The sequence below is a fragment of the Oncorhynchus clarkii genome, chromosome 20, assembly GCF_045791955.1.
Source record: "Oncorhynchus clarkii lewisi isolate Uvic-CL-2024 chromosome 20, UVic_Ocla_1.0, whole genome shotgun sequence".
NCBI classification, from domain to species: Eukaryota; Metazoa; Chordata; class Actinopteri; order Salmoniformes; family Salmonidae; genus Oncorhynchus; species Oncorhynchus clarkii.
In genome coordinates, this window is record NC_092166.1 from 84,132,509 (window position 1) to 84,149,912 (window position 17,404).

The 17,404-nt window shown below is 57.6% G+C and overlaps 1 protein-coding gene across 2 annotated transcripts in view; it reads left to right on the forward strand.

Moving 5' to 3' along the window:
* The window catches only part of LOC139376996 (poly(ADP-ribose) glycohydrolase-like), a 96,559-nt gene that overhangs the window by 60,240 nt on the left and 18,915 nt on the right, over positions 1 to 17,404 (forward strand). For both annotated transcript variants that reach the window (XM_071120046.1, XM_071120045.1), the window contains 2 exons: positions 4,204 to 4,282; positions 4,647 to 4,755. In XM_071120046.1, the coding sequence (XP_070976147.1) occupies positions 4,204 to 4,282; positions 4,647 to 4,755 (188 nt within the window). The remainder of the gene's footprint in view (positions 1 to 4,203; positions 4,283 to 4,646; positions 4,756 to 17,404) is intronic.

The window sequence follows — 17,404 nt, forward strand, 5'->3', positions numbered from 1 at the left end:
GTGGGGTTAACAGCCTTGTTCAGGGGAACAGTGGGTTAACAGCCTTGTTCAGGAGAACAGTGGGTTAACTGCCTTGTTCAGGGGCAGAACTACAGATTGTTACCTTGTCAGCTCGGGGGTTCGATCCAGCAACCTTTCGGGTTACTAGCCCAACGCTCTGACTACTAGTCTACCTGCCGTCCCAAATGGCACACTATTCCCTATTCTAGTGAAATGTCTGTCTAATATCTAGGGAACATCATCTGGGAGGTATCCCTTATCTATTAACCAAGCTCCTCTCCAGATGCTGGCTTTTCCCTTGTACGGTTTTGTAGATGTGTTGCGCCGTCCAGCTCTCCGACTGCCAGAAACAGTTGAATTGATTTCCAAAACTCATAGTGCCTTGGCTCAATCTCCATCACTGTATTTTACAGTTTCCTTTGCGTCAGTCTATCTTACTATCTTAACATCAGCCAATATGTAATCATCAACATCATAATATTATATTTTATTCGTAGAGATTGTTTTTTTGTTTCATTTACAGATGGATAATCACAAATCTCTTTACATTGTGACCATCTACTGAAGGAAGATAAGAGGTAGTTTCTGTTTAAAACGGGCTGAAATTTCAGGTGGTCTTTTTAAAAACAAACTCGTATCCTAAAGGGACGTTATCAGAATTTCATAATGTTATTCCAACTTCATAGTGTGGAACTAATATATATATATATATATATATATATATATATATATATATATATATATATATATAAAACAGGATAATTTACATTTGACCTCACTGGGCCTTTTATTAAAGCAAGAATAACAACAACAAAAAATGTCTCGTGGTGATCTCGATCACCCAAAATGTAGCCCATGTGGCTTTTGTACAGTTCTGCTTGGGCGGTATCCAGATATTCATACCGTTACTCTACCGTGTCGGGTTTTACGGTATTACCGACAGCACACAAGGGGGGGGGTTCTAAAAACGCACAAAAAAAAAGGCCATTGGATGTCTATTATCAGAATGCTAACAACATTAGCACAAGTAATAGCAAAATCACATAGACGCTGTTAGCTCAGTCCTAACGAGTGAAAACGAACATAAACTAATTGCAACGACAGGCAAATCCAGCTCAAAGTTATACAAGCATCGCTAGTAGCTAACAATTTGTCATTTTCGGTGAGTGTGAACATTTATTTACAAGCGAAAGTGAATGAGATAAATTGTGCAAATGAACAAAGTTGTGATGCTTGCTTTTCTGAAGGAAGAGTAACATGGGTACACGGAGCAGAGGGGGGAAGAACGGAAGAGGAAGAACAGCATGGGTACACAGAGCAGGGGGGGGAGAACAGAGGAGGAAGAGCAGCATGGGTACACGGAGCAGAGGGGGGAAGAACGGAGGAGGAAGAGCAGCATGGGTACACAGAGCAGAGGGGGGGAAGAACGTAGGAGGAAGAGCAGCATGGGTGCACAGAGCAGAGGGGGGAAGAACGTAGGAGGAAGAGCAGCATGGGTACACAGAGCAGAGGGGGGAAGAACGTAGGAGGAAGAGCAGCATGGGTACACGGAGCAGAGGGGGGGAGAACGTAGGAGGAAGGGCAGCATGGGTACACGGAGCAGAGGGGGGAAGAACATAGGAGGAAGAGCAGCATGGGTACACGGAGCAGAGGGGGGAAGAACATAGGAGGAAGAGCAGCATGGGTACACGGAGCAGAGGGGGGAAGAACGTAGGAGGAAGAGCAGCATAGGTACACAGAGCAGAGGGGGGAAGGACGTAAAAGGAAGAGCAGCATGTGTACACGGAGCAGAGGGGGGAAAAACGTAGGAGGAAGAGCAGCATGGGTACACAGAGCAGAGGGGGGAAGAACGTAGGAGGAAGAGCAGCATGGGTACACGGAGCAGAGGGGGGAAGAACGGAAGAGGAAGAACAGCATGGGTACACAGAGCAGGGGGGGGAGAACAGAGGAGGAAGAGCAGCATGGGTACACGGAGCAGAGGGGGGAAGAACGGAGGAGGAAGAGCAGCATGGGTACACAGAGCAGAGGGGGGGAAGAACGTAGGAGGAAGAGCAGCATGGGTGCACAGAGCAGAGGGGGGAAGAACGTAGGAGGAAGAGCAGCATGGGTACACAGAGCAGAGGGGGGAAGAACGTAGGAGGAAGAGCAGCATGGGTACACGGAGCAGAGGGGGGGAGAACGTAGGAGGAAGGGCAGCATGGGTACACGGAGCAGAGGGGGGAAGAACATAGGAGGAAGAGCAGCATGGGTACACGGAGCAGAGGGGGGAAGAACATAGGAGGAAGAGCAGCATGGGTACACGGAGCAGAGGGGGGAAGAACGTAGGAGGAAGAGCAGCATAGGTACACAGAGCAGAGGGGGGAAGGACGTAAAAGGAAGAGCAGCATGTGTACACGGAGCAGAGGGGGGAAAAACGTAGGAGGAAGAGCAGCATGGGTACACAGAGCAGAGGGGGGAAGAACGTAGGAGGAAGAGCAGCATGGGTACACGGAGCAGAGGGGGGAAGAACGGAGGAGGAAGAGCAGCATGGGTAGACAGAGCAGAGGGGGGAAGAACGGAGGAGGAAAAGCAGCATGGGTAGACAGAGCAGAGGGGGGAAGAACGGAGGAGGAAGAGCAGCATGGGTACACGGAGCAGAGGGGGGAAGAACGTAGGAGGAAGAGCAGCATGGGTACACAGAGCAGAGGGGGGGAAGAAGGTAGGAGGAAGAGCAGCATGGGTACACAGAGCAGAGGGGGGAAAGAAGGTAGGAGGAAGAAAACGCTAGAAGGTGGCACAGGGACAAAATACAGAGCTTTCTTGACTTCTCAAACACGGCAGAAAGACGTTTTGGAGAAGTAACGGTAATCTTAATAATGTGAAAGGTGAAATGAAGAACGCAATCTGCTTTATCTCCTAACATGTCATTTAAAAAGTAACTTCAAATATTCAAATCTATTGAATAAAATTTAAAGAAATTGTTTCCACGGTATTCACGGTATATGCAAACCATCCCGTGGGTATTTCCATACCAATACGGTATACCGCCCAAAAATATTTTTTTCTGGAACAATACATTTGTATTTAATAAACCTTGTGTATCATTCTGGGAACTGGAATTAAACACCAGAGAGCCTTACTGAGGCAGTGATTACTTACCAGGACTCCCCGGAAAACAGTGGGGATTTTTACTGAGTAGACAATCCTGGTTAAAATACATCAAATGAGTGTAAGTTCACTAGAAAAAATAAAATTATGAGCTGATTGGTAATGACGTCCTGGGCTTGTCAAATGTTGAAGGGCTCGTGACATTCTTGCTTCTTGAGAGGAGGCACCCACTGACCAGGCTTCAGTAATCCGCTCTTGTTTGTACACACACACACAAAGCCACCGCAGGTACTAATGAGGCCTAATGAATGAGGGGTTCATTTGTACCTTCTGTTGTTCTGAACCCTCCCCCTCTAACCCTTCTTCCCCTGTGGGCTGGGCTGTTGTTCTGAACCCTCCCCCTCTATCCCTTCCTCCCCTGTGGGTTGGGCTACTTATGTAGTGCACTATATAGGGGATAGGATGCCATTTGTGACGCAGTCTAGCGCTCTCGTCTTCCTAGGGAGGTAATAACTTGACCTTCCTGTTGTTGGAGACAGCTGCTCTCCTGTGGCATCACTTCACATGGAATAATTAACAAAAAGATTAAGCGATTGGCTGGCTGTAAAAATCACAGCTTTCCTGACCGTTTTGTTTTATCATATCTCAACTACTCAAATAATATCACATTTTTCGGGGTCATTGTCAGTCACTGATGTGTCAGTAATTTGACGCTCCATTGATAACGTCCTTCAATTGACGATGTCAAAGCGCTAACATTTAAAGGGAAAAGTATGCGATTTTTGGCAACTAAGCCATTTCCTACTTAGCCAGTCAGATGAATTCAGGGATATAATTTGTATGTCTCCGTGTACAGTTTTGGAAGGAAGTTGAAGGTGGGTTTTTTTGCGAGCCAATGGTAAACTTCCAGTCATTGCCCTAACGCTAGTTAGCATTGGCTCGCGAAACTCCCTCTAAACTTCTTTCAAACAGCACGCAGAAGCATACAAATGGTATCCATGAGTGCACACGACTCGGGTGTAATTAGAACAAGTTAATTGCCAAAATCTTTCACTATCTCTTTAATGATATTGGTCTGGTCATGAACGGTGTCTGTTCTGTTTGGCCTTCCCCCAGGTACTGAGCAGTACAGTACGTACACTGGCTACGCAGACAGCTACCTATGGGACGGCAAACATCAGGACAAGACCCCAAGGTACGTGCTTACTGATCAGACCGCTTTAAAATATACTTTACATATTTAAGGGATTTCACTCTGAAGTTGTTTACAATATTGATTTACTCAATTACCAAGAGCCTGATATAATGACTTTTCCTCCCAACTAACCGGTAGCCAGGAGAGGACTGACCACCCTTCAGAGCCCGGTTCCTCTCTAAGTTTCTTCCTAGGTTCCTGCCTTCTAGAGAGTTTTCTTAGACACTGTGTTTCTGCCTCTGCATTGCTTGCTCTCTGGGTTTTTTTTTAAGACTAGGTTTCTGTTAAGCACTTTGTGACAACTGCTGATGTAAAAAGGGCTTTATAAAATACATTTGATATGACTTAACTCTGTCGTCCACAGAGACACCTGGCAGAGGAGGTGCACAGAGATTGTAGCGATGGACGCTCTGAAGTTCAGGAACTTCCTCGAACAGTTTCACCCTGAGAAAATGAACAGAGAACTGAATAAGGTGAGTAGTGGTAACTCGACCAGGGGGGAGCGGTGGTAACTCGACCAGGGGGAGCGGTGGTAACTCGACCAGGGGGAGCGGTGGTAACTCAACCAGGGGGAGCGGTGGTAACTCGACCAGGGGGAGCGGTGGTAACTCGACCAGGGGGAGCAGTGACCAGGGGGAGCAGTGACCAGGGGGAGCGGTGGTAACTCGACCAGGGGGAGCGGTGGTAACTCGACCAGGGGGAGCGGTGGTAACTAGACCAGGGGGAGCGGTGGTAACTAGACCAGGGGGAGCGGTGGTAACTAGACCAGGGGGAGCGGTGGTAACTAGACCAGGGGGAGCGGTGGTAACTCGACCAGGGGGAGCGGTGGTAACTCGACCAGGGGGAGCGGTGGTAACTCGACCAGGGGGAGCGGTGGTAACTCGACCAGGGGTAGCGGTGGTAACTCGACCAGGGGGAGCGGTGGTAACTCGACCAGGGGGAGCGGTGGTAACTAGACCAGGGGGAGCGGTGGTAACTAGACCAGGGGGAGCGGTGGTAACTAGACCAGGGGGAGCGGTGGTAACTAGACCAGGGGGAGCGGTGGTAACTAGACCAGGGGGAGCGGTGGTAACTAGACCAGGGGGAGCGGTGGTAACTAGACCAGGGGGAGCGGTGGTAACTAGACCAGGGGGAGCGGTGGTAACTAGACCAGGCTGAGCGGTGGTAACTAGACCAGGGGGAGCGGTGGTAACTTGACCGGTGGTAACTAGACCAGGGGGAGCGGTGGTAACTCGACCAGGGGAGCGGTGGTAACTAGACCAGGGGGAGCGTTAGTAACTAGACCAGGGGGAGCGGTGGTAACTAGACCAGGGGGAGCGGTGGTAACTAGACCAGGGGGAGCGGTGGTAAATAGACCAGGGTGAGCGGTGGTAACTCGACCAGGGGTTGCGGTGGTAACTAGACCAGGGAACCGGTGGTAACTAGACCAGGGGAGTAGTGGTAACTAGACCAGGAGGAGCGGTGGTAACTAGACCAGGGGAGCGGTGGTAACTCTACCAGGGGGAGCGGTGGTAACTCTACCAGGGGGAGCGGTGGTAACTCGACCGGTGGTAACTAGACCAGGGGGGAGCGGTGGTAACTCAACCGGTGGTAACTAGACCAGGGGGGAGCAGTGGTAACTCAACCGGTGGTAACTAGACCAGGGGGGAGCGGTGGTATCTCAACCGGTGGTAACTAGACCAGGGGAGCGGTGGTAACTCAACCGGTGGTAACTAGACCAGGGGGGAGCGGTTGTAACTAGACAGGGGGAGCGGTGGTAACTAGACAGGGGGAGCGGTGTTAACTAGACCAGGGGGAGCGGTGGTAACTCGACCAGGGGGAGCGGTGGTAACTCGACCCGGGGGAGCGGTGGTAACTCGACCAGGGGGAGCGGTGGTAACTAGACCAGGGGGAGCGGTGGTAACTCAACCGGTGGTAACTAGATCAGGGGAGCGGTGGTCACTAGACCAGGGGGAGCGGTGGTCACTAGACCAGGGGGAGCAGTGGTAACTAGACCAGGGGGAGCGGTGGGAACTAGACCAGGGGGAGCGGTGGTAACTAGACCAGGGTGAGCGGTGGTAACTCGACCAGGTTGAGCGGTGGTAACTCGACCAGGCTGAGCGGTGGTAACTAGACCAGGGGGAGCGGTAGTAACTCGGCCAGGGAGAGCGGTGGTAACTCGACCAGGGGAGGCGGTGGTAACTCGACCAGGGGAGCGGTGGTAACTAGACCAGGGGAGCGTTGGTAACTCTACCGGTGGTAACTCGACCAGGGGGGAGCGGTGGTAACTCTACCGGTGGCAACTCGACCAGGGGGAGCGGTGGTAACTCGACCAGGGGGAGCGGTGGTAACTCGACCAGGGGGAGCAGTGGTAACTCTACCGGTGGTAACTCGACCAGGGGGAGCGGGGGTTAACTCTACCGGTGGTAACTCGACCAGGGGGAGCGGTGGTAACTCTACCGGTGGTAACTCGACCAGGGGGGAGCGGTGGTAACTCTACCGGTGGTAACTCGACCAGGGGGAGCGGTGGTAACTCGACCAGGGGGAGCGGTGGTAACTCGACCAGGGGGAGCGGTGGTAACTCGACCAGGGGGAGCGGTGGTAACTCGACCAGGGGGAGCGGTGGTAACTCGACCAGGGGGAGCGGTGGTAACTAGACCAGGGGGAGCGGTGGTAACTCGACAGGGGGAGCAGTGGTAACTCTACCGGTGGTAACTCGACCAGGGGGGAGCGGTGGTAACTCTACCGGTGGTCCCTCGACCAGGGGGGAGCGGTGGTAACTCTACCTGGTGGTAACTCGACCAGGGGGGAGCGGTGGTAACTCTACTGGTGGTATCTCGACCATGGGGAGCGGTGGTAACTCGACCAGGGGGAGCGGTGGTAACTCGACCAGGGGGAGCGGTGGTAACTCGACCGGTGGTAACTCGACCAGGGGGAGCAGTGGTAACTCTACCGGTGGTAACTCGACCAGGGGGGAGCGGTGGTAACTCTACCGGTGGTAACTCGACCAGGGGGGAGCGGTGGTAACTCGACCGCTTGTAACTCGACCAGGGGGAGCAGTGGTAACTCTACCGGTGGTAACTCGACCAGGGGGGAGCGGTGGTAACTCTACCGGTGTTAACTCGACCAGGGGGAGCGGTGGTAACTCGACCAGGGGGAGCAGTGGTAACTCTACCGGTGGTAACTCGACCAGGGGGGAGCGGTGGTAACTCTACCGGTGTTAACTCGACCAGGGGGAGCGGTGGTAATTAGACCAGGGGGAGCGGTGGTAACTAGACAGGGGGAGCAGTGGTAACTCGACCAGGGGCAGCGGTGGTAACTCGACCAGGGGGAGCAGTGGTAACTCTACCGGTGGTAACTCGACCAGGGGGAGCGGTGGTAACTCGACCAGGGGGAGCGGTGGTAACTCGACCGGTGGTAACTAGACCAGGGGGAGCGGTGGTAACTCGACCGGTGGTAACTAGACCAGGGGGAGCGGTGGTAACTCGACCAGGTTGAGCGGCGGTAACTAGACCGGTAGTAACTAGACCAGGGGAAGCGGTGGTAACTCGACCAGGGGGAGCGGTGGTAACTCGACCAGGGGGAGGGGTGGTAACTCGACCGGTGGTAACTCGACCAGGGGGAGCAGTGGTAACTCTACCGGTGGTAACTCGACCAGGGGGGAGCGGTGGTAACTCGACCAGGGGGAGCGGTGGTAACTCGACCAGGGGGAGCAGTGACCAGGGGGAGCAGTGACCAGGGGGAGCGGTGGTAACTCGACCAGGGGGAGCGGTGGTAACTCGACCAGGGGGAGCGGTGGTAACTAGACCAGGGGGAGCGGTGGTAACTAGACCAGGGGGAGCGGTGGTAACTAGACCAGGGGGAGCGGTGGTAACTAGACCAGGGGGAGCGGTGGTAACTCGACCAGGGGGAGCGGTGGTAACTCGACCAGGGGGAGCGGTGGTAACTCGACCAGGGGGAGCGGTGGTAACTCGACCAGGGGTAGCGGTGGTAACTCGACCAGGGGGAGCGGTGGTAACTCGACCAGGGGGAGCGGTGGTAACTAGACCAGGGGGAGCGGTGGTAACTAGACCAGGGGGAGCGGTGGTAACTAGACCAGGGGGAGCGGTGGTAACTAGACCAGGGGGAGCGGTGGTAACTAGACCAGGGGGAGCGGTGGTAACTAGACCAGGGGGAGCGGTGGTAACTAGACCAGGGGGAGCGGTGGTAACTAGACCAGGGGGAGCGGTGGTAACTAGACCAGGCTGAGCGGTGGTAACTAGACCAGGGAGAGCGGTGGTAACTTGACCGGTGGTAACTAGACCAGGGGGAGCGGTGGTAACTCGACCAGGGGAGCGGTGGTAACTAGACCAGGGGGAGCGTTAGTAACTAGACCAGGGGGAGCGGTGGTAACTAGACCAGGGGGAGCGGTGGTAACTAGACCAGGGGGAGCGGTGGTAAATAGACCAGGGTGAGCGGTGGTAACTCGACCAGGGGTTGCGGTGGTAACTAGACCAGGGAACCGGTGGTAACTAGACCAGGGGAGTAGTGGTAACTAGACCAGGAGGAGCGGTGGTAACTAGACCAGGGGAGCGGTGGTAACTCTACCAGGGGGAGCGGTGGTAACTCTACCAGGGGGAGCGGTGGTAACTCGACCGGTGGTAACTAGACCAGGGGGGAGCGGTGGTAACTCAACCGGTGGTAACTAGACCAGGGGGGAGCAGTGGTAACTCAACCGGTGGTAACTAGACCAGGGGGGAGCGGTGGTATCTCAACCGGTGGTAACTAGACCAGGGGAGCGGTGGTAACTCAACCGGTGGTAACTAGACCAGGGGGGAGCGGTTGTAACTAGACAGGGGGAGCGGTGGTAACTAGACAGGGGGAGCGGTGTTAACTAGACCAGGGGGAGCGGTGGTAACTCGACCAGGGGGAGCGGTGGTAACTCGACCAGGGGGAGCGGTGGTAACTCGACCAGGGGGAGCGGTGGTAACTAGACCAGGGGGAGCGGTGGTAACTCAACCGGTGGTAACTAGATCAGGGGAGCGGTGGTCACTAGACCAGGGGGAGCGGTGGTCACTAGACCAGGGGGAGCAGTGGTAACTAGACCAGGGGGAGCGGTGGGAACTAGACCAGGGGGAGCGGTGGTAACTAGACCAGGGTGAGCGGTGGTAACTCGACCAGGTTGAGCGGTGGTAACTCGACCAGGCTGAGCGGTGGTAACTAGACCAGGGGGAGCGTTAGTAACTCGGCCAGGGAGAGCGGTGGTAACTCGACCAGGGGAGGCGGTGGTAACTCGACCAGGGGAGCGGTGGTAACTAGACCAGGGGAGCGTTGGTAACTCTACCGGTGGTAACTCGACCAGGGGGGAGCGGTGGTAACTCTACCGGTGGCAACTCGACCAGGGGGAGCGGTGGTAACTCGACCAGGGGGAGCGGTGGTAACTCGACCAGGGGGAGCAGTGGTAACTCTACCGGTGGTAACTCGACCAGGGGGGAGCGGGGGTTAACTCTACCGGTGGTAACTCGACCAGGGGGAGCGGTGGTAACTCTACCGGTGGTAACTCGACCAGGGGGGAGCGGTGGTAACTCTACCGGTGGTAACTCGACCAGGGGGAGCGGTGGTAACTCGAACAGGGGGAGCGGTGGTCACTCGACCAGGGGGAGCGGTGGTAACTCGACCAGGGGGAGGGGTGGTAACTCGACCAGGGGGAGCGGTGGTAACTCGACCAGGGGGAGCGGTGGTAACTAGACCAGGGGGAGCGGTGGTAACTAGACAGGGGGAGCAGTGGTAACTCTACCGGTGGTAACTCGACCAGGGGGGAGCGGTGGTAACTCTACCGGTGGTTCCTCGACCAGGGGGGAGCGGTGGTAACTCTACCTGGTGGTAACTCGACCAGGGGGGAGCGGTGGTAACTCTACCGGTGGTATCTCGACCATGGGGAGCGGTGGTAACTCGACCAGGGGGAGCGGTGGTAACTCGACCAGGGGGAGCGGTGGTAACTCGACCGGTGGTAACTCGACCAGGGGGAGCAGTGGTAACTCTACCGGTGGTAACTCGACCAGGGGGGAGCGGTGGTAACTCTACCGGTGGTAACTCGACCAGGGGGGAGCGGTGGTAACTCGACCGTTTGTAACTCGACCAGGGGGAGCAGTGGTAACTCTACCGGTGGTAACTCGACCAGGGGGGAGCGGTGGTAACTCTACCGGTGTTAACTCGACCAGGGGGAGCGGTGGTAACTCGACCAGGGGGAGCAGTGGTAACTCTACCGGTGGTAACTCGACCAGGGGGGAGCGGTGGTAACTCGACCGGTGTTAACTCGACCAGGGGGAGCGGTGGTAATTAGACCAGGGGGAGCGGTGGTAACTAGACAGGGGGAGCAGTGGTAACTCGACCAGGGGCAGCGGTGGTAACTCGACCAGGGGGAGCAGTGGTAACTCTACCGGTGGTAACTCGACCAGGGGGAGCGGTGGTAACTCGACCAGGGGGAGCGGTGGTAACTCGACCGGTGGTAACTAGACCAGGGGGAGCGGTGGTAACTCGACCGGTGGTAACTAGACCAGGGGGAGCGGTGGTAACTCGACCAGGTTGAGCGGCGGTAACTAGACCGGTAGTAACTAGACCAGGGGAAGCGGTGGTAACTCGACCAGGGGGAGCGGTGGTAACTCGACCAGGGGGAGGGGTGGTAACTCGACCGGTGGTAACTCGACCAGGGGGAGCAGTGGTAACTCTACCGGTGGTAACTCGACCAGGGGGGAGCGGTGGTAACTCTACCGGTGGTAACTCGACCAGGGGGGAGCGGTGGTAACTCTACCGGTGGTAACTCGACCAGGGGGGAGCGGTGGTAACTCTACCGGTGGTAACTAGACCAGGGGGAGCGGTGGTAACTCGACCAGGGGCAGCGGTGGTAACTCGACCAGTGGGAGCGGTGGTAACTAGACAGGGGGACCGGTGGTAACTCGACCAGGGGGAGCGGTGGTAACTCGACCGGTGGTAACTAGACCAGGGGGAGCGGTGGTAACTCGACCAGGGGGAGCGGCGGTAACTAGACCGGTAGTAACTAGACCAGGGGAAGCGGTGGTAACTCGACCAGGGGGAGCGGTGGTAACTCGACCAGGGGGAGGGGTGGTAACTAGACCGCTGGTAACTCGACCAGGGGGAGCGGTGGTAACTCGATCGGTGGTAACTAGACCAAGGGGAGCGGTGGTAACTCGACCAGGGGAGCGGTGGTAACTAGACCAGGGGGAGCGGTGGTAACTAGACCAGGGGGAGCGGTGGTAACTAGACCAGGGGGAGCGGTGGTAACTAGACCAGGGGGTAGCGGTGGTAACTAGACCAGGGGGAGCGGTGGTAACTAGACCAGGGGGAGCGGTGGTAACTAGACCAAGGGGAGCGGTGGTAACTAGACCAGGGGGAGCGGTGGTAACTAGACCAGGGGGAGCGGTGGTAACTAGACCAGGGGGAGCGGTGGTAACTAGACCAGGGGGAGCGGTGGTAACTAGACCAGGGGGAGCGGTGGTAACTAGACCAGGGGGAGCGGTGGTAACTTGACCGGTGGTAACTAGACCAGGGGGAGCGGTGGTAACTCGACCATGGGAGCGGTGGTAACTAGACCAGGGGGAGCGTTAGTAACTAGACCAGGGGGAGCGGTGGTAACTAGACCAGGGGGAGCGGTGGTAACTCGACCGGTGGTAACTAGACCAGGGGGAGCGGTGGTAACTCGACCAGGGGGAGCGGCGGTAACTAGACCGGTAGTAACTAGACCAGGGGAAGCGGTGGTAACTCGACCAGGGGGAGCGGTGGTAACTCGACCAGGGGGAGGGGTGGTAACTAGACCGCTGGTAACTCGACCAGGGGGAGCGGTGGTAACTCGATCGGTGGTAACTAGACCAAGGGGAGCGGTGGTAACTCGACCAGGGGAGCGGTGGTAACTAGACCAGGGGGAGCGGTGGTAACTAGACCAGGGGGAGCGGTGGTAACTAGACCAGGGGGAGCGGTGGTAACTAGACCAGGGGGAGCGGTGGTAACTAGACCAAGGGGAGCGGTGGTAACTAGACCAGGGGGAGCGGTGGTAACTAGACCAGGGGGAGCGGTGGTAACTCGACCAGGGGGAGCGGTGGTAACTAGACCAGGGGGAGCGGTGGTAACTAGACCAGGGGGAGCGGTGGTAACTAGACCAGGGGGAGCGGTGGTAACTTGACCGGTGGTAACTAGACCAGGGGGAGCGGTGGTAACTAGACCAGGGGGAGCGTTAGTAACTAGACCAGGGGGAGCGGTGGTAACTAGACCAGGGGGAGCGGTGGTAACTAGACCAGGGGGAGCGGTGGTAACTAGACCAGGGGGAGCGGTGGTAACTAGAGCGGTGGTAACTAGACCAGGGGGAGCGGTGGTAACTAGACCAGGGGGAGCGGTGGTAAATAGACCAGGGTGAGCGGTGGTAACTCGACCAGGGGTTGCGGTGGTAACTAGACCAGGGGAGTAGTGGTAACTAGACCAGGAGGAGCGGTGGTAACTAGACCAGGGGAGCGGTGGTAACTCTACCAGGGGGAGCGGTGGTAACTCTACCAGGGGGAGCGGTGGTAACTCGACCGGTGGTAACTAGACCAGGGGGGAGCAGTGGTAACTCAACCGGTGGTAACTAGACCAGGGGGGAGCGGTGGTATCTCAACCGGTGGTAACTAGACCAGGGGAGCGGTGGTAACTCAACCGGTGGTAACTAGACCAGGGGGGAGCGGTTGTAACTAGACAGGGGGAGCGGTGGTAACTAGACAGGGGGAGCGGTGTTAACTAGACCAGGGGGAGCGGTGTTAACTAGACCAGGGGGAGCGGTGGTAACTCGACCAGGGGGAGCGGTGGTAACTAGACCAGGGGGAGCGGTGGTAAGTCAACCGGTGGTAACTAGACCAGGGGAGCGGTGGTAACTCCACCGGTGGTAACTAGACCAGGGGGAGCGGTGGTCACTAGACCAGGGGGAGCGGTGGTCACTAGAGCAGGGGGAGCGGTGGGAACTAGACCAGGGGGAGCGGTGGTAACTAGACCAGGGGGAGCGGTGGTAACTAGACCAGGGGGAGCGGTGGTAACTAGACCAGGGGGAGCGGTGGTAACTAGACCAGGGTGAGCGGTGGTAACTCGACCAGGTTGAGCGGTGGTAACTCGACCAGGCTGAGCGGTGGTAACTAGACCAGGGGGAGCGGTGGTAACTCGGCCAGGGAGAGCGGTGGTAACTCGACCGGTGGTAACTCGACCAGGGGGGAGCGGTGGTAACTCTACCGGTGGCAACTCGACCAGGGGGAGCGGTGGTAACTCGACCAGGGGGAGCGGTGGTAACTCGACCAGGGGGAGCGGTGGTAACTCGACCAGGGGGAGCGGTGGTAACTAGACCAGGGGGAGCGGTGGTAACTAGACCAGGGGGAGCGGTGGTAACTCGACCAAGGGGAGCGGTGGTAACTCGACCAGGGGGAGCGGTGGTAACTTGACATGGGGGAGCGGTGGTAACTCGACCAGGGGGAGCAGTGGTAACTAGACCAGGGGGAGCGGTGGTAACTAGACCAGGGGGAGCGGTGGTAACTAGACAGGGGGAGCAGTGGTAACTCTACCGGTGGTAACTCGACCAGGGGGGAGCGGTGGTAACTCGACCGGTGGTAACTCGACCAGGGGGAGCAGTGGTAACTCTACCGGTGGTAACTCGACCAGGGGGGAGCGGTGGTAACTCTACCGGTGGTAACTCGACCAGGGGGAGCGGTGGTAACTTGACCAGGGGGAGCGGTGGTAACTAGACAGGGGGAGCAATGGTAACTCTACCGGTGGTAACTCGACCAGGGGGAGCAGTGGTAACTCTACCGGTGGTAACTCGACCAGGGGGAGCGGTGGTATCTCGACAGGTGGTAACTCGACCAGGGGGAGCATTGGTAACTCTACCGGTGGTAACTCGACCAGGGGGGAGCGGTGGTAACTCTACCGGTGGTAACTCGACCAGGGGGAGCGGTGGTAACTCTACCGGTGGTAACTCGACCAGGGGGAGCGGTGGTAACTCGACCAGGGGGAGCGGTGGTAACTCGACCAGTGGGAGCGGTGGTAACTAGACAGGTGGTAACTAGACCAGAGGGAGCGGTGGTAACTCGACCGATGGTAACTAGACCAGGGGGAGCGGTGGTAACTCGACCAGGGGGAGCGGTGGTAACTAGACCGGTAGTAACTAGACCAGGGGAAGCGGTGGTAACTCGACCAGGGGGAGCGGTGGTAACTCGACCAGGGGGAGCGGTGGTAACTAGACCGCTGGTAACTCGACCAGGGGGAGCGGTGGTAACTCGACCAGGGGGAGCGGTGGTAACTCGATCGGTGGTAACTAGACCAGGGGGAGCGGTGGTAACTCGACCAGGGGAGCGGTGGTAACTAGACCAGGGGGAGCGTTGGTAACTAGACCAGGGGGAGCGTTGGTAACTAGACAGGGGGAGCGGTGGTAACTCGACCAGGGGGAGCTGTGGTAACTAGACCAGGGGGAGCGGTGGTAACTAGACCAGGGGGAGCGGTGGTAACTAGACCAGGGGGAGCGGTGGTAACTAGACCAGGGGGAGCGGTGGTAACTAGACCAGGGGGAGCGGTGGTAACTAGACCAGGGGGAGCGGTGGTAACTAGACCAGGGGGAGCGGTGGTAACTTGACCGGTGGTAACTAGACCAGGGGGAGCGGTGGTAACTAGACCAGGGGGAGCGGTGGTAACTAGACCAGGGGGAGCGGTGGTAACTAGACCAGGGGGAGCGGTGGTAACTAGACCAGGGGGAGCGGTGGTAAATAGACCAGGGGGAGCGGTGGTAACTCGACCAGGGGTTGCGGTGGTAACTAGACCAGGGGACCGGTGGTAACTAGACCAGGGGAGTAGTGGTAACTAGAACAGGAGGAGCGGTGGTAACCTGACCAGGGGAGCGGTGGTAACTCTACCAGGGGGAGCGGTGGTAACTCTACCAGGGGGAGCGGTGGTAACTCGACCGGTGGTAACTAGACCAGGGGGGAGCAGTGGTAACTCAACCGGTGGTAACTAGACCAGGGGGGAGCGGTGGTAACTCAACCGGTGGTAACTAGACCAGGGGAGCGGTGGTAACTCGACCAGGGGGAGCGGTGGTAACTCGACCGGTGGTAACTAGACCAGAGGGAGCGGTGGTAACTCGACCGATGGTAACTAGACCAGGGGGAGCGGTGGTAACTCGACCAGGGGGAGCGGTGGTAACTAGACCGGTAGTAACTAGACCAGGGGAAGCGGTGGTAACTCGACCAGGGGGAGCGGTGGTAACTCGACCAGGGGGAGCGGTGGTAACTAGACCGCTGGTAACTCGACCAGGGGGAGCGTTGGTAACTAGACCAGGGGGAGCGTTGGTAACTAGACAGGGGGAGCGGTGGTAACTCGACCAGGGGGAGCTGTGGTAACTAGACCAGGGGGAGCGGTGGTAACTAGACCAGGGGGAGCGGTGGTAACTAGACCAGGGGGAGCGGTGGTAACTAGACCAGGGGGAGCGGTGGTAACTAGACCAGGGGGAGCGGTGGTAACTAGACCAGGGGGAGCGGTGGTAACTAGACCAGGGGGAGCGGTGGTAACTTGACCGGTGGTAACTAGACCAGGGGGAGCGGTGGTAACTAGACCAGGGGGAGCGGTGGTAACTAGACCAGGGGGAGCGGTGGTAACTAGACCAGGGGGAGCGGTGGTAAATAGACCAGGGGGACCGGTGGTAACTCGACCAGGGGTTGCGGTGGTAACTAGACCAGGGGACCGGTGGTAACTAGACCAGGGGAGTAGTGGTAACTAGACCAGGAGGAGCGGTGGTAACCTGACCAGGGGAGCGGTGGTAACTCTACCAGGGGGAGCGGTGGTAACTCTACCAGGGGGAGCGGTGGTAACTCGACCGGTGGTAACTAGACCAGGGGGGAGCAGTGGTAACTCAACCGGTGGTAACTAGACCAGGGGGGAGCGGTGGTAACTCAACCGGTGGTAACTAGACCAGGGGAGCGGTGGTAACTCAACCGGTGTTAACTAGACCAGGGGGGAGCGGTTGTAACTAGACAGGGGGAGCGGTGGTAACCCGACCAGGGGGAGCGGTGGTAACTCAACCGGTGGTAACTAGACCAGGGGGGAGCAGTGGTAACTCAACCGGTGGTAACTAGACCAGGGGGGAGCGGTGGTAACTCAACCGGTGGTAACTAGACCAGCGGAGCGGTGGTAACTCAACCGGTGTTAACTAGACCAGGGGGGAGCGGTTGTAACTAGACAGGGGGAGCGGTGGTAACTAGACCAGGGGGAGCGGTGGTAACTAGACAGGGGGAGCGGTGTTAACTAGACCAGGGGGAGCGGTGGTAACTAGACAGGGGGAGCGGTGGTAACTCGACCAGGGGGAGCGGTGGTAACTCGACCAGGGGGAGCGGTGGTAACTAGACCAGGGGGAGCGGTGGTAACTCAACCGGTGGTAACTAGACCAGGGGAGCGGTGGTAACTCCACCGGTGGTAACTAGACCAGGGGGAGCGGTGGTCACTAGACCAGGGGGAGCGGTGGGAACTAGACCAGGGGGAGCAGTGGTAACTAGACCAGGGGGAGCGGTGGTAACTCGACCAGGTTGAGCGGTGGTAACTCGACCAGGGGGAGCGGTGGTAACTAGAGCAGGGGGAGCGGTGGGAACTAGACCAGGGGGAGCGGTGGGAACTAGACCAGGGGGAGCGGTGGTAACTAGACCAGGGGGAGCGGTGGTTACTAGACCAGGGGGAGCAGTGGTAACTAGACCAGGGTGAGCGGTGGTAACTCGACCAGGTTGAGCGGTGGTAACTCGACCAGGCTGAGCGGTGGTAACTAGACCAGGGGGAGCGGTGGTAACTCGGCCAGGGGGAGCGGTGGTAACTCGGCCAGGGAGAGCGGTGGTAACTCGACCAGGGGAGGCGGTGGTAACTCGGCCAGGGGGAGCGGTGGTAACTCGGCCAGGGGGAGCGGTGGTAACTCGACCAGGGGGAGCGGTGGTAACTCGACCAGGGGGAGCGGTGGTAACTCGACCAGGGGGAGCGGTGGTAACTAGACCAGGGGAGCGGTGGTAACTCGACCAGGGGGGGCGGTGGTAACTCAACCGGTGGTAACTAGACCAGGGGGAGCGGTGGTAACTCGACCAGGGGGAGCGGTGGTAACTCGACCAGGGG